Raw genomic sequence first — 24,431 nt, 5'->3', positions numbered from 1 at the left:
AGCCATCTTCCTGGGGGATCCTAAATATACCTGCTCTGTAACAGGAAGACCAGGAAGAACAGGAAGTCAGAGTTCTCTGATTCACCCCCTTAGGCAAGTGGAGCCTCCATAGCCCCAGGCTTCCCCCGACCACGTGGAGTTGTTACTGACCATTTCCCCAGGGCTCATGTCTAAACTCTCTCTGACCCACAGGAGGTGAGGCAGAGCAGTATAACTGGGTCCAAAGCAGGGCCTGGGTGGGGTTTCTGGGAAAAGCCCTCATTTATCCCACCAGTCTCCCAAGTCCCTTTGGTCATCCCTAACCCCACCTTTCATGGAAAAGAGGCTCCAGAAAAGGTTGGTGTTGAGACATTTATTGGATGTTTATGGTGTTGGTCCACGTGGGTCTAGATTTGGGATAGGGGCCTCCTGAGGGCTGCCTGGGATGTCACTGGCAGTCACTGTGGCCATGAAGCAGTGCTGGAGCAGGCGTTTGGGGTCCACAGCCTGCTCTTCATTGTAGTCTAGTCGTGGGTTCAGGAAGGGGTGATTCTGTCGGAGAATGCTCACTCCTGGCACCTCCATTGAATTGCCTGCGTTTCCACCTTGGCAGCCAAGGGGCGCTTCTTCCTTGGGGTCTGGAAAAGAGCAAGCAGAAGGCGTTCCTCTTACAGACCTTATTCCCCCACGGTCAAACTCACCCAGGCCAACTTTCCTGAGTGCTCAACTTGGGCAGGACTGCGCTCAGTCTTATATGCATCATTCACTTAACAAATATTTATTAACAACATACTACATCATTCACTAGGAGCTGTCAGTGTTTCTAATGAACTTAAAGTCTAGTGGGGGAGACAGACAATAAACAATTGTTAGGAAAAAATGAAGACTTGACCTTGACCATAAACCCATGAGGTAGGTACTATTAAAAACTCATTTTATAGATGAGGATACAGGCTGACTACACAGCTAGCATGCAGAGTGTGTTGGAAAAATTTAAAACATAAATTATTCTCTTCTTTAAGAATAGATTCCATGACCCGCTACTGATTTATCCTCTCCTCCTCTTGTATACAAGCTTGAAAGGAGGCTCACTTGACATTAGTATTCCCCACTTCCCATTCATTACTTATTCTGCCAAAATTTATTTGGTTTCTGCTTCCAACATACCTCAAAATGTTTTGTCACTAAATCCCACAGTCACTTACAAATCCTTATCTCCCTTGACTTGTCAAGAGCATTTGACATAATTGAGCATTCTTGCCTTTTTGGATAAAATGTGTATCAAGTGTTCAGGGGTACCTAGCTGGCTCAGCTGCTGGAGCATGACACTGTTGATCTCAGTGTTGTGGGTTCGAGCCCCATGTTGGATATAGAAATTACTTTAAAATAAAATCTTAAAAAACAAAAAAAGCATATTAACTGTTCAAGCCAGAAATGTGAGTCACCAAGTCCCTCTGATTTCACCAATAACCATCTTCCATATTCACCCATTTCTCTACATCTTCATGGCCACCACCCTCAATCAAGCTTTTCATCTCCTTCCTCCCAGACCACTGGAATAGCCTCCAGTTGGGTCTCCTTCAGTCTACCCTCCACTTTGTACCCAGAGAGAACTCTCTAAAGTCAAGTGAGTCCATGTACTGTTCTTTCTCAAAAGCCTTCAATGTCTTCTCATTACCTGTTATCCTTGGGGTGGCATTCAAGGCTCTTCACATACTGGGCCTATCACTTCTCTTTGGCTTCATTACTATCACTCTTAAGAACTCTGTGTTTGTGACACCAAGGTTTTCATTGTACCCTAAATAGCTCCATTCCTTTACATCGCTGATTTTTTGCTTATGCTGTTTCTTCTGCCTGGAATGACATTTTTTACCTTCTCTGTCTAGAAAACTCCATTGATGGGGGTGGGGGGGATACCCAGGAAGAATGAGAACTTTGAAATTAGGGGAAGAGTGAATTTTAAGAAGGAAGTTATATTGGACATTGGAGTTGGCTACCTAACATTCACTCCACCTCTTCCCATCTGGTAATAGCAGTTATATTTAGGTGGTATTGGTCCCATCCTAACTCTAGGTGTGGGGCCTGGTTGATCTGAGCCAATCAGATAATCCCATTCCTTTGCCACATGGCTCAGTAATGGGTGCATAGCATCTCCCTGAGGATAATGATTGGTTTAGGGGTGGACACATGACCTGAATCAGGTCCAATCAGAGTAGAGCTCAGCTCCCTGCACCTTTGAAGGAAGAGATAGTTCCCTCTTTCTTCTCCTAGCTAGAGGGAAACAAAAAGCTGGTGGCCCCAGGGACTGTTGGTAGCCAACTTTCTACCATAAGAAAAGTTAGCCTGAGGAGTAAGCCAACTCAAAATAGAGGGTAGAGTTGAAAGAATCTTAGAGGATGGAGCCACAAGCCTGACAACATAGTGAAATTCTAGCTCAACCATGCATAAATCCCACCTTACTTTTAGACTTCTCGCCTAGAGAGCCAATAAATTTCCTTTTTTGTTGTTTGTTTTGTTTTGAACTTTCTATTCTTAAAGAATTAAAGACTCATAAGTAGTTAAAAAAAAAAAACAGTACACTTGCCCTTCACCTAGCTTTCTCCAATGATAACATCTTAAATACCACAGAACAACTTCAAAACTAGGAGACTGATATTGAGACAATATGATTAACTAAACTACAAATCTTGTTCAATTTCTACCAGTTTTTATATGTACTCTTTTTGTGGTGTACTCTCAAAGTTGATCACATATATAGACATACAATCACAGCCACCATCAGGATAAACTTCCCCATCACCACAAAGAAACTTCCTCATGCTTCCTCTTTTTTTTTTTTTTTTAAAGATTTTATTTATTTATTTGACACAGAGAGATCACAAGTAGGCAGAGAGGCAGGCAGAGAGAGAGAGAGAGAGAGGAGGAAGCAGGCTCCCTGCTGAGCAGAGAGCCCGATGCGGGACTCGATCCCAGGACCCTGAGATCATGACCTGAGCCGAAGGCAGCGGCTTAACCCACTGAGCCACCCAGGCACCCATCATGCTTCCTCTTTATACTCGAACCTTCCTTCTAAATCTAACTCCTGGGGGCTCCTGGGTGGCTCAGTTGGTTAAGCGACTGCCTTCGGCTCAGGTCATGATCCCGGAATCCTGGGATCAAGTCCTGCATCAGGCTCCCAGCTCCATGAGGAGTCTGCTTCTCCCTCTGACCTTCTCCCCTGTCATTCTCTCTCTCACTCTCTATCAAATAAATAAATAAAATCTTAAAAAAAAAATAAATCTAACTCCTGGTAACCACTAACCCATTCTCTATTACTATAATTTTTTCATACCAGAAGTGTGATATAAATGGAACTATGTGGTATACAACCTCTTAAGATTGGCTTTTTTCACTCTTTATAACATCCTTGAAATCCACTTAAGTTGTTGTGTGTATCAGTAGTGCATTCCTTTTTATGGTTGCATATATTCCATTGCATGGTTTTACCATCTGCTCATTGAAGGACTTTTGGGTTGTTTCCAGTTTTTGTCAATTGCAAATAAAGCTGCTATGAACATTCAGGTTTGGGTTTTGTGCAGATGTACATCTTCACGTCTCTAGGATAAATATGTAGGAGTGTAATTGCTGATTACAAGTGGGCTGAATGGTAACCCCCGGATATTAGGTCCTAATCTCTGGAACCTGTGAATGTTACTTTATATGGTAAAATTTGCCAGATGTGATTAAATTACAGTGGTTTTTTTTCCCTCTTAAAGATTGTTTACCTATTTGACAGAGAGTTGGGGGAGAGCGCAAGCCAGGGGAGCTACAGAGAGAGAAGGAGAAGCAGGATACCCACTGAGCAGGGAGCCCAATGCAAGGCTTGAAACAGGAACCCGAGACCATGACCTGAGCCGAAGGCAGACTCTTAACCAACAGAGCAACCCAGATACCTCAAATTAAGGATTCTGAGTTAAGGAGCTTATCCTGAATTACCTGGGTGGATACTAAATGCCATTAAAACTGCCTCTAGAAGAGAAAGGCAGACAGAGATGGACCCACGCACACTGATGTAAAGACACACGCAGGGATTGCAGTGATACAGCTCCAGGCAGAGGGATGCTGGCAGTCATCAGAAACTGGACAAGGGGAGGAACTTATTCTCCCCTGAAGCCTTTGATTTCAACCCAGTGAGACGGATTTTGTATTTCTGGCCCCTGGAAATGTGAGATAATGCATCTCTGTTATGTTAAGCCACCAAGTTTGTGGAAATTTGTTACAGTAGCCATAGGTATCTAATACATAGAGTAAGTGTATGTTTAACTTAATGAAAACACCAAGGTGATGGATGGTGAGAAGGGCCGATTAGGGATCTCCCACCAACACCTTTTAGAGGGAGAACTGAACTCTTGTCTATCAATCCCCCCCAATTTTTTTGTTTCTTATTAAATGTGTCTAGGTTGGAATATCACCTCTACACTTAACCTCATTCACCTCATCTGCAAAATAGAGTTGATAATCACCCCTTGGCAGAGTAGTTTAAAGGGGATAAGGTATAAAAAGCATAGTGCCCAGCACAACGGTAGGAACTCAGTCATCCTTCTGATCAAGTTAGTTCCTCACAAGGTACCAGAGTGCCAGAGTACGAAAGTTATGGTCTTTGTGCATCCTCAGTTTGGGGGGTGGGGCTGCGGTGGGAGTGATGGGACATTACAGAATGCCTGGGCAGCAGGAGGAGCCTATTTTCAGAAACTCTGGTCCATTTCCACTCTGTCCTTGTCAAGGTACTTCCCACACTGCCCTTGTTCCCACAGTCAGGTATCATGGCCCCAGGATACAGTGCAACGATTGTAGGCTTTAGAGTTGACTCCTCAGCAACACAGGCTCAGTAGCTCTGTGACTTGGCTAATTCACTTCCCTTGGCTAACCCTCCATTTCCTTTGCTGTGTGATGGGGCTAATGATCTCTGCATATGTCCTACTGAGAGGCAGACAGAAATGAGACACTTTTGTAAAGGTAAAACTCTGCTGAATGTAAGATAGTGGGCCTGTAAGCTGTCTCAGATGCAGGGGGAACAGGAGGCTCCTGGTGGATGCTGGGAGTTCAGAGGAAGGAGAGCACAGCACTTCATGAATGGGAGGAACTAAGCTGAGTTTGGGCAAAAGGCAGAGAGAGATGAAAGCTATCACTTAGTAAAAGGTCAGGAAATGCATTTTCTATCTTAAAAATAAGAAGCAAGAGCAAGAATACAAGCTGTCTCAAACCCTGGAAACTGAATTATCCAGCTGGTGGCTGATCAATGAAAAATAGGAGGGTGGTTTTCATTCACAGGGTCAAGGCATGAACTGTATTTGCTTTGAGTCAGAAAGGCTTGAGGGGATAAAATGGGGAGAGGGGAGGGAAGGAGGACACAAGCAGGAGCACCCCACAGAACTCACCTGGTGACGGAGAAAGAATAGGACTTTGGAGACACGAAAACACATGTATTAGAATTCCAGTTCCATGATTTACAAGCTGTAAACCCTTGGGCAAGTCATCTAACCTCCCTGACACCTGGATTTTACATCTGTGAAATGGGGGGCAATAATATCTCCCACACGGGGATAGTTGGGAAAATGATATGAGATAGTGCATGTAAAGTTTCAGTGTCCGGTACATAGTGAGGACTTTCCTTTCGCAGCATAGGGATAAGGAGACAAAGGAGGGGGGAGGCTGACATGACTCTGTCACTCGCTCACTAGGTGACTTTGGGTCCCTGTCTGTAAAATCCTCACTTGTGAAATGCATAGAAATAAGATCTATACTCCACCCAGTTACTGTGAAGAGCAAATGAGATAGTCTGTTTAGAATTAGTTCATTCCTTTTAACTGTGGTATCATATTTCATTATTCCTCTCCTGAGGGACATTTAGTTTGTTTCTTTACGACAAGCTATCATGGATCTATCTGTACAAGTCCTCCCCTAGTGCAACTATTTCTCTAAGGCAGATAATTAGAAGTAGAATTATGGAGTCTAAGGTATAGATACTTTTAGTTTAAATAGATACTGCCAAGTTGGTCCACAAAGTGGTCATACCAATTTATACTCTTACCAGTAGCTTATGACAGTATTAATTCCTAACAGTCAAATTTCTCTCTATTAATATCACCAATTTTGGGACTTTTGCCAATGTAATTTTTTTTTAAGTTTATTTATTGGGGCGCCAGGGTGGCTCAGTCATTAAGCGTCTGCCTTCAGCTCAGGTCTTGATCCCAGTCCTGGGATGGAGCCCTGCATCAGGCTCCTTTCTCAGCAGGAAGCCTGCTTCTCCCTCTCCCCCGGCCCCCCGCTTATGTTCCCTCTCTCACTGTGTCTCTCTCTCTGTGTCAAATAAATAAATAAAATCTTAAAAATAAATAAACAAATAAAGTTTATTTATTTATTTTAGTAATCTCTACCCCAATGTGGGACTTGAACTCACGACCCCAAGATCAAGAGTTGCATGCTCCTCTGACTGAGCCAGCCAGACACCCCACCAATGTAATTGTTTAAAAAAGTTATATAATTGAGGTGCCTGGGTGGCTCTGTCGGTTAAGCATCCAACTCTTGCTTTGGGCTCAGGTCACGGTCTCAGGGTTGTGAGATGCAGCCAGCTGAGTGCCCTCAGCACCCAGTAGGGACTCTGCTAGAGGACTGTCTCTCTTCCTCTCTCTCTCTAAAATAAATATATCTTTAAAAAATTTTTTTAAATTATATCATTCTTAAATTGCATTCTTCTTTCTTTCTTAATTGGGGTTAAGGAGTCGAAGGAAGAGAGAATCTTCTTTTTTTTTTAAGGAGGAGAGAATCTTAAGCAGGCTCCACACCTGGCACAGAGCCCAACAGAAGGCTCAATCCTAAACCCCGAGATCATGACCTGAACCGAAATCAAGAGTCGGACACTTAACCAACTGAGCCACCCAGGTGCCCTGCATTCTTATTATTAGTAGGGTTGAGCAGCATCTTTTCCTGTGTATTGAGCATTTGTGTTCCTTTCTATGTACATTACATTTTCCTCATTTGTTTAAAGATGTGCCTATATATTCTGGATGTCAGTCTCATCTCTATTTTATATATAGTTGTATCTCATTATTCACAGTAGTTGTAGTCTATAAAGTCACCACAAACACTGAATTAACAAATGCTGAATCATTCCTCCTATGGAAAATACAGGGTTAAGTTCCTGTGGGCCTTTGGTCACAACAGTTTTGTCAACTGTCCAATGCATAAATTTGTTTTGTTTGAAGACACATTATTTAATATATATTATTGATTCATTAACATTGAACTCATGACCAAGAGCACTATAATTCCTGCCTGAACCAAGTTTATCTAACACATGTATTTTCTGCACAGGGCACACCACAGCCTTCTTACGCTTAGGAGTAGTAGAGAATACATCAGCACTACAGTTGGGGGCCACTTTAAACAGTGAAGTTAACAAGAATCACAAAAATGCAAAAAACATAAATAGACCCTTGTTTACAGTAGGAGAACTGAAAACAAGAAGGCAGAGTGTAGACTTGTTTAACATCAGCTGGCAATGTGTGTGATAGGGCAACTCAAATTTTTTGCTGCTCTGCACATGTCCACACCACAAATGACCTCAAAAGCACTGCAGTTATTGATTTGGAGGTTACAGATAAATTTTAGCAAGTAAACAAATTTGCAAATATCAACTCTGTGAATGAGGATTGTCTATATGTGTGTATTTATCTTTATGTTTATAAAACCTTTGTAGTCCATCACTTGTTTTGTAATGTTATGTATGATGTCTTTGTATTTTTTTTCTTTTTTTTTGAGAGAGCAGGGGAGAGAGAGAGAATAAGTGCATAGGGAGGGGCAGAAGGAGAGAGAGACTCTTAAGTAGGCTCTGTGCTGAGTGCTGGGCCCTCTGAGGCTCATCCCATGACCCTGAGATCATGACCTGAACCAAAATCAAGAGTTGGATGCTTATAAAAACAGACACATAGACCAGTGGAACAGAGTAGAAAGCCCAGATATGGACCCTCAACTTTATGGGCAAATAATCTTCGACAAAGCAGAAAAAAAATACACAGTGGAAAAAGGACAGTCTCTTCAATAAATGGTGCTGGGAAAACTGGGCAGCTATATGTAGAAGAATGAAACTCGACCATTTTCTTACACCGTACACAAAGATAAACTCAAAATGGGTAAAAGAAGACCTCAACGTGAGACAGGAATCCATCAGAATCCTAGAGGAGAACACAGGCAGTAATCTCTTCGATACCAGCCACAGCAACTTCTTTCAAGATATGTCTCCAAAGGCAAAGGGAACAAAAGCAAAAATAAACTTTTGGGACTTCATCAAAATCAAAATCTTCTGCACAGCAAAGGAAACGGTCAAAAAAACAAAGAGGCAACCCACAGAATGGGAGAAGATATTTGCAAATGACAGTACAGACAAAATGTTGATATCCAGGAACTATAATGAACTCCTCAAACTCAACACACACAAAACAGACAAGCATATCAAAAAATGGGCAGAAGATATGAACAGAGACTTCTCCAATGAAGACATACTCCTCGTTAGTATAGTGGTGAGTATCCCCACCTGTCCAATGAAGACATACAAATGGCTATCAGACACATGAAAAAATGTTCATCATCACTAGCCATCAGGGAGATTCAAATTAAAACCACATTGAGATATCACCTTACACTGTTAGAATGGCCAAAATTAACAAGACAGGAAACAACATGTGTTGGAGGGGATGTGGAGAAAGGAGAACCCTCTTACACTGTTGGTGGGAATGCAAGTTGGTGCAGCCTCTCTGGAGAACAGTGTGGAGATTCCTCAAGAAATTAAAAATAGAACTTCCCTATGACCCTGCAATTGCACTCCTGGGTATTTCCCCCAAAGATACAGATGTAGTGAAAAGAAGGGCCATCTGTACCCCAATGCTTATAGCAGCAATGGCCATGGTTGCTAAACTGTGGAAAGAACCAAGATGCCCTTCAACGGACGAATGGATAAGGAAGATGTGGTCCATATACACTATGGAGTATTATGCCTCCATCAGAAAGGATGAATACCCAACTTTTGTAGCAACATGGACGGGACTGTTAGAGATTATGCTGAGTGAAATCAATCAAGCAGAGAGAGTCAATTATCATATGGTTTCACTTATTTGTGGAGTATAACAAATAGCATGGAGGACATGGGGAGTTAGGGAGGAGAAGGGAGTTGGGAGAAGTTGGAAGGGGAGGTGAACCACGAGAGACTATGGACTCTAAAAAACAATCTGAGGGCTTTGAATTGACGGGTGGGTGGGAGGTTGGGGTACCAGGTGGTGGGTATTATAGAGGGCATGGATTGCATGGAGCACTGGGTGTAGTGAAAAAATAATGAATACTGTTATGCAGAAAATAAATAAATAAATAAATAAATAAGATCAAAAGCAAAAAAAAAAAAAAAAGAGTTGGATGCTTAATTGACTGAGCTATCCAGGCGCCCCTGTCTTATTTTTATTTCATGATTATTTGGATTTGATGAAGGTAAATTTGCCAATTTTCCCTTTATTTAAAAAAGTTAAATGTTTTATTCAAATTCCTATATTTTAATTAATCTGTTTCTAGACTCTCTTTTTATTCTAGGGTTTTTCAGATTGACACTGTTTACATTTTGGGTTGGATAATTCATTGTTGTGGAGCATTGTTCTCTGTATTGTAGCAGGTTTAACAGTATCCCTGACCTCTACCAAGAGATACCTTCCCCAGTTGCGACAACCAAAAACGTCTCCAGACATCGCCAAATGTCCCTGGGGGTGTTGGGTGGCAACGTGCTCCCCGTTAAGGACCATGGCATTGCCCAATTCTGTCAACTGCTGTGCCAAAATCAAGTGGACAATTTTTCAAACTTTTAAAAATGTCTCTTACCTGATAGGGCAAGTCCTTCCTCTTTTTCTTTTTCAAAATTGTTTTGCACTTTTAATCTTCTAGATACATTTTAGAACCAATGTGACAAATTCCATGAAACGTTTTCTTGGGAATTTTATTTATAGATTAATTTGGAAGTGGCAGGTCTGTGACATCGAGCCATCTGTCCACATACATGCCATATCTCATGAGATAGGTTCTTTGATGCCTTTCATTAACTTCTATGATTTTTCTCTATAAAAGTTGAAGCCTGGGCTGTCTCTGGTCTCCCTGGGCTGTCTGGATCTATACTCGGGCTTTCTTCCTGTTTCCTTGTCAGCCCCCCAGGTTTCTGACTATAAGGCAAGCCAGAAGAATCCTCCTACCTTCAAAAGCCATCCCTCCTGCTTTTCAATGCTCAGCAACAGGAGGATTATTTATTGTCACTGGAATCTGAGAAGGCTTCTTCATGCTGCTGCTTGTTGCACAAGTTGATGTCAAGCTGGAAAACTAATCTTTTATAACTAAAAGGGCCCTCTCTGTCATTCTCTGAAATTTAGCTACTACCCACCTTTCTACTGCCCTGATCATTGCCACCTCTCTGCTTCTGCTTAGCTTAACTTCCTGCCTGGTGTTCTTTCATATGGTGCCCCAGGATGAATGACCCAGTCACTGCATAGGTCTTACTCAGAACGGCCCATACGTTTTTACCCATTATTTATCCTATCCTGGAATGCCTTTTCTCCTTTTACCCAACCAACTCATTTGCTAATTCAGCACTCATTCAAATCTACTCTCCTTTTTGAAATTATCCTTATAATATATAATATACCTTATATTTATTAATTTATAATTATATAATATATAATATACCTTATATTTGGTATTAAACAATTTTGTACTTAATTTCATATCTGCACAGACCCAGTGTGGTAGGCAGAAGAAAGAGCACGATTCAAGGTAGAAAAACTTGGGCTGAATTTTAGCCTTACCATTTATTAGCTGTGACACTTTGAGTAAATCATCTAATCTGTTTTAGCCTTGATTTTCTCATCTGTAAAATAGAGATGATAATACTCATTTTGAGTGTTGTCTACCAAACTACAAAGATCATTTGCCAATAGGCACTTGTATCTTTCATAGTACCTTGCAGAAGTTGTAAAAGCGTGTGCAATAAAGACTTATGAAAAAGCAACACTTTTGGCAACACTTTGAGGCCTAGAGGGCCTATGCCAATAATGAAGGAGGGGGTAGTCCAGCAACTCAGATTATCAAAACAAAAACAAAAACAAAAAAACCCCTGTATTTAATTTCTGAACAAACCAAGTTTGGAAGTTTGGAGAGCAGAAAGTTTTGCTTATTAATTCTATTTTGTTTGGGATAATATTAAAATCAGTTTTTATTCCCTAAGGCTAGAATTTTTAAAGCAGTGTCTGAGAAAATCCACAAATGGATTAATCTTTGTGTGACAAATACAACGCTGACTGTATCAAGTTATTCTGATAAACATTGAACACATTGAGCTGACTATGTCAAGTTATTTTGATAAACACTGAGTTGACTCTATCAAGTTATTCTGCTAAACATTGAGCACATGAGGAGTTTGGGATGTAAGTGTTCAGATTACGAACCTCCTACAAAATGTGCTGCTGCTTCACAATATTCTAGGAAACTCTCGTGAGGCAAAGGTTCCAAACGTCATCTAAATATCCCCCCTTGGGGGGGCCTGGGTGGCTCAGTGGGTTAAAGCCTCTGCCTTTGGCTTAGGTCATGATCCCAGGGTTCTGGGATCCAGCCCCACATTGGGCTCTCTGCTCAGCGGGGAGCCTGCTTCCTCCTCTCTCTCTGCCTGTCTCTCCACCCACTTGTGATCTGTCAAATAAATAAATAAAATCTTTAAAAAATAAAAAAATAAAAAAACAAATATCCCCCCTTTGTAAGGGTGCTATTCTGTTTAATACAAGGAAATCATGAGGTCTGTTTCTTACCTGGAGGCTGGAGGTGTAAGCCTGGGTCCAACTTCGTGTGGGGCTTAGAGCTGATGAACAGGTAACAAAGCACACAGGCGGTGACAATGAAGGCCAGGAGAACCACGGCTGCTATGGACAGGCCCACAAGGGCGCCAATGCTGGGGAGAGAAGACCAGAGGGAGCTGAGTGTCGGGAAGGGACTTAGGAGGTAACCTATGATGACGTATGAAGCGCTGTTGGTGTTACAGGCACCAGCAGGCTTCCACTTCTGTTCTGTCTCTACTTACCGTAGGCTGTTTGTGACTAAGCATGAGACAGAGTGTTAGCTATATGCCCAGGACTCACCACGTATGTAACATGACTTGCGTCAGTGCCACCACGTAGTTGGGACTCAGTACGTGTTCCCTTTCTTCTCTTCTCCTTCCTTTCCTACTTTCTTCGACTTGATTCTCGCCCACCCTGCCCATGGAGCTGGAGATGGTCTTAAACAGCCCTCCCCACGATGCCAATTCTTAGAAATCAAGACACATAGCAGGCCTTAGCTAAAATCCAGCTGTCCTTCCAGCCTCAAGGTAATTTCTGACTCACCCTCCAGTGGGTCATCACGCCAGTGTGGACTCTGTGTTTAGAAGACCTCCCCACAGTTGTTCCCTCACCCTCCAATCTTGTCACCCCTGCCCCAAGTCAGGCCCTGGTCACCTGGTCTCCAGTCGACTAGCTCCTGGCTCATTTGGGAGTCACCGTCTTTCCTGTTTCACATGATTCCTCCCCATCATCTCCCCACGTTAGAGTTTTACCTCTTTGAAGGTCCATCTCAAATGTCTCCTCCTCGTTAATGCTTTCCTTGGCTGTCTTTCTCTCTCCTTTTCCCCCTATGCCAGGCTAATCCACCCAGGACACTTCTCTCAGGGCCTTTAGCACTTCCAATTGGGTCAGACAGCCCAGTGTGGTAAGAAAGAACAAAGAAAGGGCTTTGGAACCAAACCTGCCTGGATTAGGACCCAGGTATATAACAACTCACTCTAAGGTCTTGACGAAGTTATTATACCTTTTGAGCCTCAGCTTCTCTGTCTGAAAAGTGAAAACGATCAAAACACAGTATTTCACAGCGGTACCTGGGTGGCTCAGTCAGTTAAGCGTCTGCCTTCAGCTCAGGTCATGATCCCAGGGTCTTAAGATAAAGCCCCACATCAGGCTCCCTGCTCAGTGGGGAGTCCACTTATCCCTCTCTCTCTGCTGCCCCGCCCCTGCTTGTGTGTACTCTCTCTGTTAAGTAAATAAACAAAATCTAACACACACACACACACACACACACACACAGTACTTCACAGGTGGTAGTGAGGATGACTAATATATGCAATATTCTTGACACATAGTAGGTGTTCAACATATTCCTCGCGTGTACCTTAAAGGAAGAATCAGACCATAAATAATGAGCTTTGTCCTCTTGCAGAAGCCCTAGCACATAGTAAGCCTTTCGTAAATATTACTGAATACTTACTGTGTATTAGGCACTGTGAGAGGTTCTCCCAACAATAGTGGATAGGTCAGCAGCAGGTTTTGTTTGTGTGCCCTTCCTGTCTATGACTTCTTTTTTTTTTTTAAGCTTTTTTTTTTAAAAGGCTTTATTTATTTATTTGACAGAGAGAGATCACAGTAGGCAGAGAGAGAGGGGAAGCAGGCTCCCTGTTGAGCAGAGAGCCCCACACAGGGCTCGATCCCAGGACCCTGAGATCCTGACCTGAGCCAAAGGCAGAGGCTTAACCCACCGAACCACCCAGGTTCCTCTCTTGTCTATGACTTCTTTACCAGCTTTTCTGGCCACTCCTCTCCCTGACCCCAGCCCCAGGCTCCTGCCCTTGCTGCTTCTGCCAGATTTTGGTCCCAGCTAGCTGATGACTTATTTTCCATCTAGTTGATGGCTAAGTTCCACTAAGCAGAACCACCTTAGAGCTTTGGAAAATCTGTCCTCTCATGGCTAAATAAATTATTGAACACCACTGCAATGGAATAGTATAGAGCCATTAAAAACATGTTTTCAAGTAATATTTAAGATCAAGGATAGGGGTGACTGGGTGGCTCAGTTGCTTAAGCATCTGCCTTTGACTTGGGTCATGATCCCAGTGTCCTGGGATCAAGTCCCACATGGGGCTCCCTGCTCAGTGGGAAACCTGCTTCTTACTTTTCCTCTTTCTGCTGCTTCCCCTGCTTGTGCATGCTCTCTCTCTCTCTCTCTCTCTCAAATAAATAAATAAATAAATAAATAAAAATCTTTTAAAAATAAAATTTAAAACAGATCAAGGATAAGTTCTGATGAGATAATGCTAAGTGAAAAGAGTAGAACATATTACTAAATATACGGCATAACTCCAACTTAAATAAGCATAAACATATACGTAAGTATACATATGTAAGGTTGGGTAGAAATATACCAAAATGCTAACAGGCTGTCTCTGGTTATAGTGCGGGCTGTGGATGTCCTGCCTGTGTCCCATGGGGTCTTGTAATTGTAGAATATTCTGGCCAGGGTTTCAAATGCCACCATTTGTATCCCTTGGCTTGAGGGCTTTCTTTGGGCCCAGAACAGTCTCGTCTGTACATTGAGCAGATCAGAAGTGCAGGAAAATTAGTGCCTTGCTTCTCCCATCGCCATACACCCAATGATTGACACAATTGTATGTGAATACCCAGTCTCCTGGCCCTCAGGTGGGATGACTCTGGGTGTAATTTCTACAGGGCCGGCAGAGTTCGGCAGGCATAAGCTTCAGCGACCCTCAGTGGTGACCCACTATTGTTTGCTCTTACCCTTCCCTGCCTCCTTTTGTCAGCCTCTATCCATGTTTTCTAGGATGGCTTTCCATACAAACTACTTGCCCTCAAATCCTTGTTTCTAAGTCTTTTGGGGAATCTGAGCTAAGCCACTAGATCTCCCGTGATTCCCCTATCCTTTCCACATGTTCCATATTGAGCATGCAGTCTCTTTTAGTTCTTGTACGTACTTTAATGAAATATTATTTCCCCTTTCGAGATATGCTCACTGTTTATAAGGCTATTATCTGGAAGGCCTATGCTGCAATAGGGACCCCACACTTTAGATGGGACATCTGTGGCCAGCAGGATGGAAAGGGCCCTCTCAACGTAAGGTCCTTTGAGGAATGGGTGAGAGAGCTGGCGGGAGATATCCCAGATTAGCAGTCAGTCAGGGAGCCGGCGCTGTCTCTGATGGTCTCTCTGGGGACTGAGGAACCAGGCCCCAAGACCAGAGCTGGGAACAACAGAGGAGGCTCCAAGTGGAAACATCTGTCCTTGGCAGAAGATGAACTTGAAAGGATGGGAGTTATCCCCAGGTGAATGGACTGCCTCGAGAGGCGGTAAGTTCTGTATTATGGCACCAGTTTGTAAAGAACACTGGGACGAGTACACTTCTCAGTGAAGTTGGAGTTTCCTGCCCTGGCTGAGAAACTGAAGAGCTGCTGGCCTTCTAGGAGTTCACAGAGCCGTAACTCTGAGAGACAAGATAACACACTGTGACCCCTAGGAAAGAACTGGAGAGGTGGTCTAACATTTCTCCATTAGGGCTTTTGAGTCAGGCAGCTCTAAGTTCAAATCTAGGTTCTGTCATACATAAACTGAAAAATCCTTCATCTCTTGATCTCGTTTTCTTCATTTGTAAAGGCTCCTGTCTCACTAGGTGTCCCTAAAGGTGAGACGAGGTGGTGTATATACAGCGGCCGACAACCAATTCTGCCCTGTGCAAGGCTGCTGCCTTTTGGCTCATGTCCTGGTAAAAAACAGAGCTACTAATAGAGGGTGTTTGGAAAGTGGACCAGACATGTGATAGCACCAGCTGCTTCTCCACAGGGAGTCTTCACTTCCTGAGACACACTTTTAGAGACAGCAATTCTCCTGGAGCATCATCCACGGAAAAAGTTGTTTACCTCCAGATTTTTATGTTTTTAAGGACCAATTTCATGAAAAAGGCCAAATGGAGCTGAGAGCAAAACAAGATCTCTGCCCTGCCATGGTGGGGCTCTGAGGAGCACTCCAGAGCATTGTTTTAGGGTTTAGAGTACACCCATTACCTAGCTGCCCTGGGGACCCTCCATTCCTCTCCTCCACTTTGCAACTATCTGTGATGTTTATGAACCACGTTATGTCCAAGCCGAGGAAGAGTCAGCCCTGCAGGCCAAACCTTGCATCTGCCCTTGAGGCCACAGAATGGGAGCACACTGACATGTGATGTAAACTCAGAGGTCACCCCATTCAACCCTCCACCTCACTGAGCCACTAAAGCATTCCACATATCATGCGTGGGCCAAAGCAACAGGAGGGTACCACAGGGGTGTTAGAGGGAAGGAGGTTTCAGAAGAGGGAGGGGATCTTGGCTAGGTGATGATGGGGTGTGTGTCTCCAAGGGCCAGCACAGTGCCCAGAAGACAGCAGAGGGTCACTGGGTGTCCTTTCAAATGATCTGAGTAGAGGGGGTTCTGAGAGAGCCAGGTTAGGTTTAGACTATTGTGCCACAGGACAAGCCCAGACTTGGGCCAGACAGGCCTGAGTTTTCATCCCAGCTCTGCCACTTGCTCTCACCAGGACCTCACCAGAGAGTACCTTAACTGTTTTCAAGTTTTCTCATCTGTAAAATGGACAGAAGGGTTGTGAACGTGTGAGTACATCTAACTCTTGGTTCGTCCTTGCTGATGTTTAAATCTCAGTCCACGAAGACATTGCTAGAAGATCTTAGACGATTCGCTTTCATACTCCAAGCTTCACTTTCCCACCTGTGAAACAGGGAAAGAAACCCCCTTCTACTGAGCGCCTACAGTATGTACTAGTCACTTTCACACACATTATTTCACCTAATCTTCACAATTCCACAAACAGGTAGTACGATTGCCATCTTGAAGATGAAAAAAGAGCCTTAGAGATAATTTGGCCAAATTCACATAGTTACTAAGTGACAGAGCCACAGTTTGGGCTGATGGGGTTCTAATCAGCCCCAGAGTTCCACACTGTCTCTATACCTCAAAGGGAAGTCAGTGCTACCATATTTCACACCAGTTCAGTGCTAAGTACACAGTGGGTCTTCAGCAACTACTCCATTGTTATACTCTAGGTGCATTTCATATCTCTCTAAATGGATAGTGGGCCTCCTCAGAGGGAGGGAATAATTAATTTTTGTGTCCCTATTGCCTACAATAGTACCTGGCACAAAGCAAAGGCTATAAGGAATGAATGAATATGTGGCTGAATAGAGAATAAGCTAATATAATTCCTCAGGTTACAGATAGTAACCGAATATGCAGGACTGGCAAGCCTGGCTATCTGAAAATAGTTGAACGGTCTAGAAAAAGCGATTATCTGTAGTTGTCAGTGGCATATGTCAAGTTGTCAAGTTCACCTCTTTGTCTCTTTGATCCTAGTCAGAAATCAGGGCAATCCTTTATCATACTCTTCATCTGATAGCTGTAAAGACAGGCTCAGAGAGTTTTCTGTGGCCAATGTCCTTTCCCACCCACAGGGTATGCAGCCTCTGGTCACACACCTCCAGGAACAGGAAAATCACTGTCTCCTGAGATGGCCCACTCCAATTTTACTGATGCCTATTTCCCAGAGCAGGCTCAAGCTCAGGTCCTATTTTCTGGGTGAGGCCCCTGGAGACTGATAGAGACTGACACCCAGTGCCCTCTCAGCGCCACACTTAAGGTTCCAGGAATGTCAGCACTGGCCTATCTACTCCCCGCCCTGAACAGGCAGGGAAATTGAGGTCCTTTGGGTGGGGATTCACCCAAATTACATTTCTGTTAATCTTTGCTGAGCTGGCTTCTGCTCTGGCTTTATGATGTTGCATGCAGCTCTGATCCCTTGGTCCTCTGCTGTAGCTAGGGAGTAGAGTACATCCCCAGGATCCACCCCTGGCCTGGCACAGCTAAGTGCTCGGTAAAGGGTAGCTGAAAGAATGACTAAATATGAGGAGGAAGAAAGGGTTGAGCCTCAGCTAGGCTGGGACTGACTTGGGGTGTAGCATGACAGGAGGAGTGAGACTTGGGGCTGAGGTCTGGATGTAGGGCTAGACCATGTTTGGAGTCAGGGTGGGTGGGAGAGCTGAGGTAGGTTCCCTGGAGGACCTGGAGGAGGTTGGGGCTGGTGATCAGTATTGCCTGGGGAGTGGGTAAAGTCAGGGATGAGGTCAGGCTCATATTAGGGTGGGCACTCTGGTGAGCTCTTGGATTAGGGTAGCCTTTGGGTTAACTGTGAATGTGGGAGATGGGAGTGTTGTGTCAGGGAGAGGGTTGGCGTGTAATCTGGGACTGGGTTCATGGTGGCAGAGGATGACACTGGGAGTACAGATGGACTCAAGTTTCTCCAGGGTGGAGTTGAGGGTGAGGTTCAAGTTTGGATCCCAATAACTGTTCAGGTCAGGATGGGGGAAGGGGTTACAGAGGGAGCTGGCTTGGTGACAGGGTGAGAGCGAAGGTCAGTATTGGAACAGAAGGGCTAAAGGGCAGGTGCGGTCGATGCTGATGTTGGGGTGGGCACGTGGGTGAGGACTGAGGGTTTAGCACGCGCTGGGCTGAGGGTGCAGCGAGGGGCTAAGACTGGAGTGGGGTTGGAGCTGGGGTTAGGGCCACGGCCGGCCGGTACCTGAGCCACCACATGTAGCTGTGCTCGTAGGGGAAGAAGCTGTGCGGGTCGTCGCAGCAGTACTTGTGGTCGCGGAAGCCGCAGCAGAAGACGGCGGCCGCCTCGCCCCCCGGCCGCGGGCAGCTGAAGCCGCGCACCACCTCCTGCTCCGCGCTCACGTAGCTCGTGCAAGCGCCGCTCATCGCGCCCCGCGCCGGGCCCGTCGCCACCTCGGGCCACCAGACGGCCGGGCAAGCGAGGAACGGACAGCGACAAAACTGAGCCAGAGAAAGACAGAGTCGGAGGGAGAGAAAAGCAGAGAGAAGCAGCGAGACAGAGAGAGACGCGGCGAGAGGCTCGGAGACGCAGCGGCTGGAGACCTAGAGTCCCTGAGGACCGAGAAGGGCCACCAGGTACGCGGACCGAGCGCGGCGGGAGAGGATGTGGAGGAGGAGAGAGACAGAGAAGGGAGGAGGGCGGAGGGGCGGTGGGAGTGGAGAGCGGCGGGAAGGCGCCGGGGAGCGCGGGCGCCAGAGCGCGAGCGCGGGGCGGGGGGACCGGAGGGGAGGACGACCCGCGGCGCCGAGAGGAGGGAGCTGTCCGGGGGGAGCCTTCTGGGCGCCGGTCTGTGCCTGCGCTTCCCCCGCCCGCCTCACAGCGTTCTCAGTGTATGCATGAGGGTGCTGGGAGCTCCCAGAGACTAGGCGACACGTCCAAGGTGGCAGGGCGGGAATCGAAGCCGCCGCCGTGGATTCCACAGCTGCTCTCGAGCAGCCTCCTGATGCTGGGCGCTGTGCTCCTCGCCCGCATCTCAGGGCAGGTCCAGGCGAGTGCGGGACACAGCGGCCAGGCAACGACCGCACGGTTTTCGGTCAGTATGGATGATTAGTACACTACTTCGCTGAACCTCCACACCAACCCAGGGGACCAGGGATTTTTCAAACCCGTTTTATAAACGAGAGCTGAGCGCCAGAGAGGTCATGTCACCCCAGTCTTCAAGTCCATGGGATTTTAACCTGGGTCTGTGTAGTACCTAAGCCCTTGTTCTTTCCGGGGTTCTCACTGTGCCTCTTTTTCCAGTGGACTTTTTAAAAAAGACTTTATTTTTATTTTTTTTAAAAGATTTTATTTATTTGACAGAGAGATCGTGAGAGAGGGAACAGAAGCAGGGGGAGTGGGAGAGGGAGATGCAGACTCCCCACTGAGCAGGAAGCCTGATGCGGGGTTCAATCCTGGGATCATGACCTGAACCAAAGGCAGGTGCTCTGAGCCACCCCGGCGCCCGAAGATTTTTTTTTTTTTAAGATTTTGTTTATTTAAGAAAGAGAGCAGCAGGCACACAGGCTGGGGTGTGGGGGGAGCGCAGGGGACTCCCGGCAGTGTAGGGGGGGAGGGCGCTGGACCCCAGCACAGTGGGATCATGACCTGAGAGGAAGGGAGATGCTTAACCGACTGAGCCACCCAGAAGTCCCACAACCTTGAGATCAAGAGTCATTCCGTCCACCAACTGATCCAGTCAGGCCTCCCTCCAGTAGAGTTCTAAATGTCTTCAGCCTCTGGCTTCCTTGCCTGTCTATTCCTTCCCTGAGCATTAACTCATGTAACAAGAGGGCTACATAATGTCCCAAATGGAACCCCACTCCCCAGGAAGCAAAGCAGGCACACCTCTCCACTCTCAGAAATTACTTCCAGGTGACAAGAGCAGTGTTCTCACAAGGATAGGGGGATAACAGTCTGAAAGGGCCATATATGGTCTTTAGAAATTTCCTATCTGTCCTCTCAGGGTAAACTAGAGAAACTGAGGCTTTGAGAGGTACACAGCTTGGCCCAGTCACACTGATTCAAGACTAGAGACTCCTGAACTTGAGTTATCGCATTTTTAAAAAGTTTTTTAAAAATATTTTATTTATTCATTTGAGAGAGAGTGCGAGCAGGAGGGAGAGGCAAAGGGAGAAGCAGACTCCCCGCTAATCCAGGAGCCCAAGGTGGGGCTCGGTCTCAGGAGTCAGAGATCATGACCTCTGAGCTGAAGGCAAACACTTAACCATCTGAGCTACTCAGATGCCCCTAGTTGTCCCATTTTATATGAGCTTTGGTTATTCCATTCAGCTAGTCATAGGATATTGGGCTGAAAAAGACCTATGGGACATGTAACCAGTTAATGAGTCACAGCTAGTTTTAAAAAATAATCATTAGTAACACCGGGGTGGCTAGTTAAGTGTCAGAATTTTGAGCTCAACTTAGGAATTGATCTCAGGGTCGTGAGTTCAAGCCCCAGGCTGGGCTACACAATGGGCGTGGTGCCTACTTAAAGAAATAAATAAAATAAAAATAAAAAACAATAATTAAATGGGATAGAAAAAGTGCACTGGGGCACCTGGGTGGCTCAGTGGATTAAAGCCTCTGCCTTTGGCTCAGGTCATGATCCCAGGGTCCTTGGATGGAGCCCCGCATCATCGGGCTCTCTGCTCAGCGGGGAGCCTGCTTCCTCCTCTCTCTGTCTCTGCCTGCCTCTCTGCCTACTTGTGATCTCTGTCAAATAAATAAATAAAATCTTTAAAAAAAAAAGAAAAAGAAAAATTGCACTGTGGGATAGTAAAGCAAAGTATTCTTTCATAAAATGCTTATTTCAGTTACATATGTATGTACATATGTATTATGGACCAGAGCACAATGTAAAATGCATTTCTTACTTTGAGTCATGTCAAAAAGGTTTGAAAGCCACTGAGTCTCTCATTGGACAGATGGGCAGGGGCTAGCTCAAGATGACAAGATCTTTAGCTCTTCTAATTGTTTACAGGAATGGGTAGAGTAGGAAATAGTTATTGTGATGCCTGGGACACCCCCATTTCTCCATCCTTTGCTTTGGGTGTGTGGGGTAAACACGGGCATCAGGCACTCTGCACTCAAAGCTTAGCTCTCCCCATTCCCTGATACTTCTCTGTGCTTCAGGTTACCTTTCTTCATCTAGGCCAGCTTCTAATGCTAATGTGTGCCATGCTTTTGAGTTCAGCCCTGGAGTCCCTGAGAGGGATCAGATCTGGGTCTGCCCGTGAGAAACATGCCGGTGGTGGGGGAGTCACACAGATGATCATAGAACAGGGCAGTGAAAGGGGAAAGGTAGGGACCATAGCTGCAGAGTGATCACTGTCTGAAGGAGAGAGGAAGAATTTCAAGGGGGTAGTGTCCTCTGGGTCACTATAAGGTCAGATATGAAAATTGGAGGGGATTGTTACTGTACCCCAGAAAACCTTTCTACTGAGCTATGCATCTCGGCAAACTGGAGGCTGGATCTCGTACACTAACGAAGGTGCACTTTGGCCTCTTTATTTATCAGATGGAAAGTAAAGGGGGTGGAGTGGAAATCCTGTGGAAAGGAGAGAGGTCTCCTAGAGACAGGGTTTAGCTGGGAGGTAGAAAGCACTCTGCCCTGACTTTTGGGAAAATTGTGAAGCTGCCAACAGTTTCCAGAGCCCTTTCTCAGCCAAGAATTAAATTGTTCCTGGAGTGAGCCAAGCAGGGGTGATTGTGCCCCTGAGAAATAACAAACCCAATGTCACACAGCAGTCCACGCAGGACTGGCACTCAGGTCTGCTTAGCCAAGGGTTCCTTTGGCAGTCTGATGAAGACTTATGGACCCCTATTCAGAAGAGTACTTTTAATGACAAAAAGTAAATTACTTAGGATAACAAGAATATCAGTTATATAGAATCATTATCAAAATATATATTTTAAAGGTTTTTATTTATTTGAGAGAGAGAGAGACAGGGAGAGAGAGAGCACAAGCAGGGATAGGGGCAGAGGGAGAGGGAAAGAGAGAAGCAGGCTCCCTGCTGAGCAGGGAGCCGGATGTGAGGCTTGATCCCAGGACCCTAAGGTCATGACCTGAGCTGAGGTCAGACATTTAACCAACTGAGCTGCCCAGGTGCCCTTCAAAATATTTTTAAAAAAATGTTTACTTTATGGGGCTCCTGGGTGGCTCAGTCGGTTAAGTGTCTGCTTTCAGCTCAGATCATGATCCCAGAGTCCTGGGATCAAGCCCCACATCATCCCTCTCCCTCTGCTGCTCCCCCTGCTGTGCTCTCTCTCTCTCTCTTTCCCTCTCAGTCTGTCAAATAAATAAATAAAATCTTTTAAAAATATATTTATTTTATGAATGTTTTTCTTTTTTAATTTTTTAAAATTTTAAAAAAGATTTTATTTATTTGACAGAGATCACAAGTAGGCAGAGAGGCAGGCAGAAAGAGAGGGGGAAGCAGGCTCTCTGCAGAGCAGAGAGCCTGATGCAGGGCTGGATACCAGGACCTCACGGTCATGGCCTGAGCCAGAGGCAGAGGCTTTAATCCACTGAGCCAACCAGGCACCCCATGAATGTCTTTCTTAAACATTAAATAACAAGATCTAGAGATTGGTCTATTAACTATTATAATTTCGAGGTGGTGAGTTAGTGTAAACAGTATTTTCAAGATATTGTTATTATAATGTAATATGAAAACCACAGCATTTGTTTACAGAAGATTCTTAGTGATGTTTGCCAACCCTAGGACTGGAACTGCCTTTTCTCTTGATCTTGGGCAAGTCTGTTCCCCTCTCTGAGCTTTTATTTCCTGTCTTTTAAACGGAGACAGTAATTCCTAAATAACCACAGGAAAAACTATCATTTACTGGATATTTACTATGTGTCAGACACTGCAGTGGTTTGTGGGTGTATTAGCATTTAATCATCCCAATAGGCCTATGAGTTAAGTGCCTTTAATATCCCCACGTCCCAGAGGAAGACACTGAGGCCCAGAGAGGTAAAGTACTTTGTTTATGAGTCACCCAGCTGCTAAGTAGCAGAGCTGGGATGTGAATCCTTCTTTGCAATACTCTAGACTAGGATTTCTCAGCCTATTGACGTTTTGAGATAATTCTTTGTTGTGGTGGACAGTCCTGTGCATCATAGGAGCTTCTGTGGCCTCTACGCACTAGATGCCAGTAGTGCCCATCCCCCAGTTGTGACAACAAAGAATGTCCCCAGGTATTGCCAAATATTCCCTGGCGAGCAAAATCACCCATAATTAAAAACCACCTGTCTATACTCTAGAGTTCTAGACAATGTCTTTCCTCTGCAGTGTGACCACGCTTGGGAAGCTTCTTTCCAATCCTTCACTGACAAGAGTCAGTAAAGGAAATCAAGTGCAGACAAGTACTGCTCTGATGATAATACTGTTTCATTTTTGTTACAGCCCATTTCCACTTGCAGAGTGCCTTCTCATACATTAGTTTGTCTGAATATTCCAGGTGAGAGAACACATAGAAGTTATCTAGCACAGTGCCCGGTGATTTTAGGTAACATCTTGATTTCCTTTTATTGGCTAGATGAAGTGATGGTGGTTTCGTGAGGTTAAGGGATAGTTCCAAGGTTACACAGCTAGTAAGTGGGTATTGTCATTTATCATATTTATTAACCTGTTAACTATTTTTCCCAGCTTTTCTACTTAAATCCCGAGAAGAGTTTCTGCTTTCATTGGGAGGAACAAGGCAAATCGGAAGTTAGAATCTTTGTTTCTTGGAGTTGAAAGGATCTTAGATGCATTAGCTGAACACCTTACTGCATGGTGTTCAATCCAGGGAAATGCTGCCAGATAAAATATGGGTGGCAAGTTAAAATTGAATTTTGGGAAAAGAGCAAATAATTTTTTAAAAAAGGTTTAATTTATTTATTTGAGAGAGAGAATGCAAAAGGAGAGGGAGTGGCAGAGGGAGAGGGAGAAGCAGGCTCCCCGCTGAACAGGGAGTCTGACTTGGGGCTCGATTGCAAGGCCCTGAGATCATGACCTGAGCCAAAGGCAGATAGATCCTTAACCGACTGAGCCATCCAGGTGCCCCAATAACAAATTAATTTTTTAATAGACATATGCCCCGTGTAATCATCACTAGCACCAAAGACAGCCATGGCGCTGGCACTCCCACTGGAGAATGATGAGCAGGGCTCAGTTG

General features: G+C 44.9%; 2 protein-coding genes across 2 annotated transcripts in view; one reads left to right on the top strand and one right to left on the bottom strand.

The window, feature by feature from the left end:
* Nucleotides 1–337: 337 nt before the first annotated feature.
* SHISAL2A (shisa like 2A) lies at nucleotides 338–18,652 on the bottom strand. The gene is made up of 3 exons (XM_044236410.1): nucleotides 18,471–18,652; nucleotides 11,844–11,983; nucleotides 338–617 (listed from the first exon to the last, which is right to left on the bottom strand). Exons 1-3 carry the CDS (start codon nucleotides 18,650–18,652, stop codon nucleotides 364–366), a joined length of 576 nt encoding a protein of 191 aa, XP_044092345.1. The 3' UTR covers nucleotides 338–363.
* Nucleotides 18,653–18,846: 194 nt separating this feature from the next.
* TUT4 (terminal uridylyl transferase 4) overlaps nucleotides 18,847–24,431 on the top strand; it is a 204,204-nt gene continuing 198,619 nt past the window's right edge. Inside the window, exon 1 of the mRNA XM_044238236.1 lies at nucleotides 18,847–18,862. The gene's annotated coding sequence lies outside the window, so the exon portion shown is untranslated. The remainder of the gene's footprint in view (nucleotides 18,863–24,431) is intronic.

Source organism: Neovison vison, chromosome 2 (genome assembly GCF_020171115.1).
Source record: "Neovison vison isolate M4711 chromosome 2, ASM_NN_V1, whole genome shotgun sequence".
Classification (NCBI taxonomy): domain Eukaryota; kingdom Metazoa; phylum Chordata; class Mammalia; order Carnivora; family Mustelidae; genus Neogale; species Neogale vison.
This window is presented reverse-complemented; position numbering and strand designations above follow the sequence as displayed.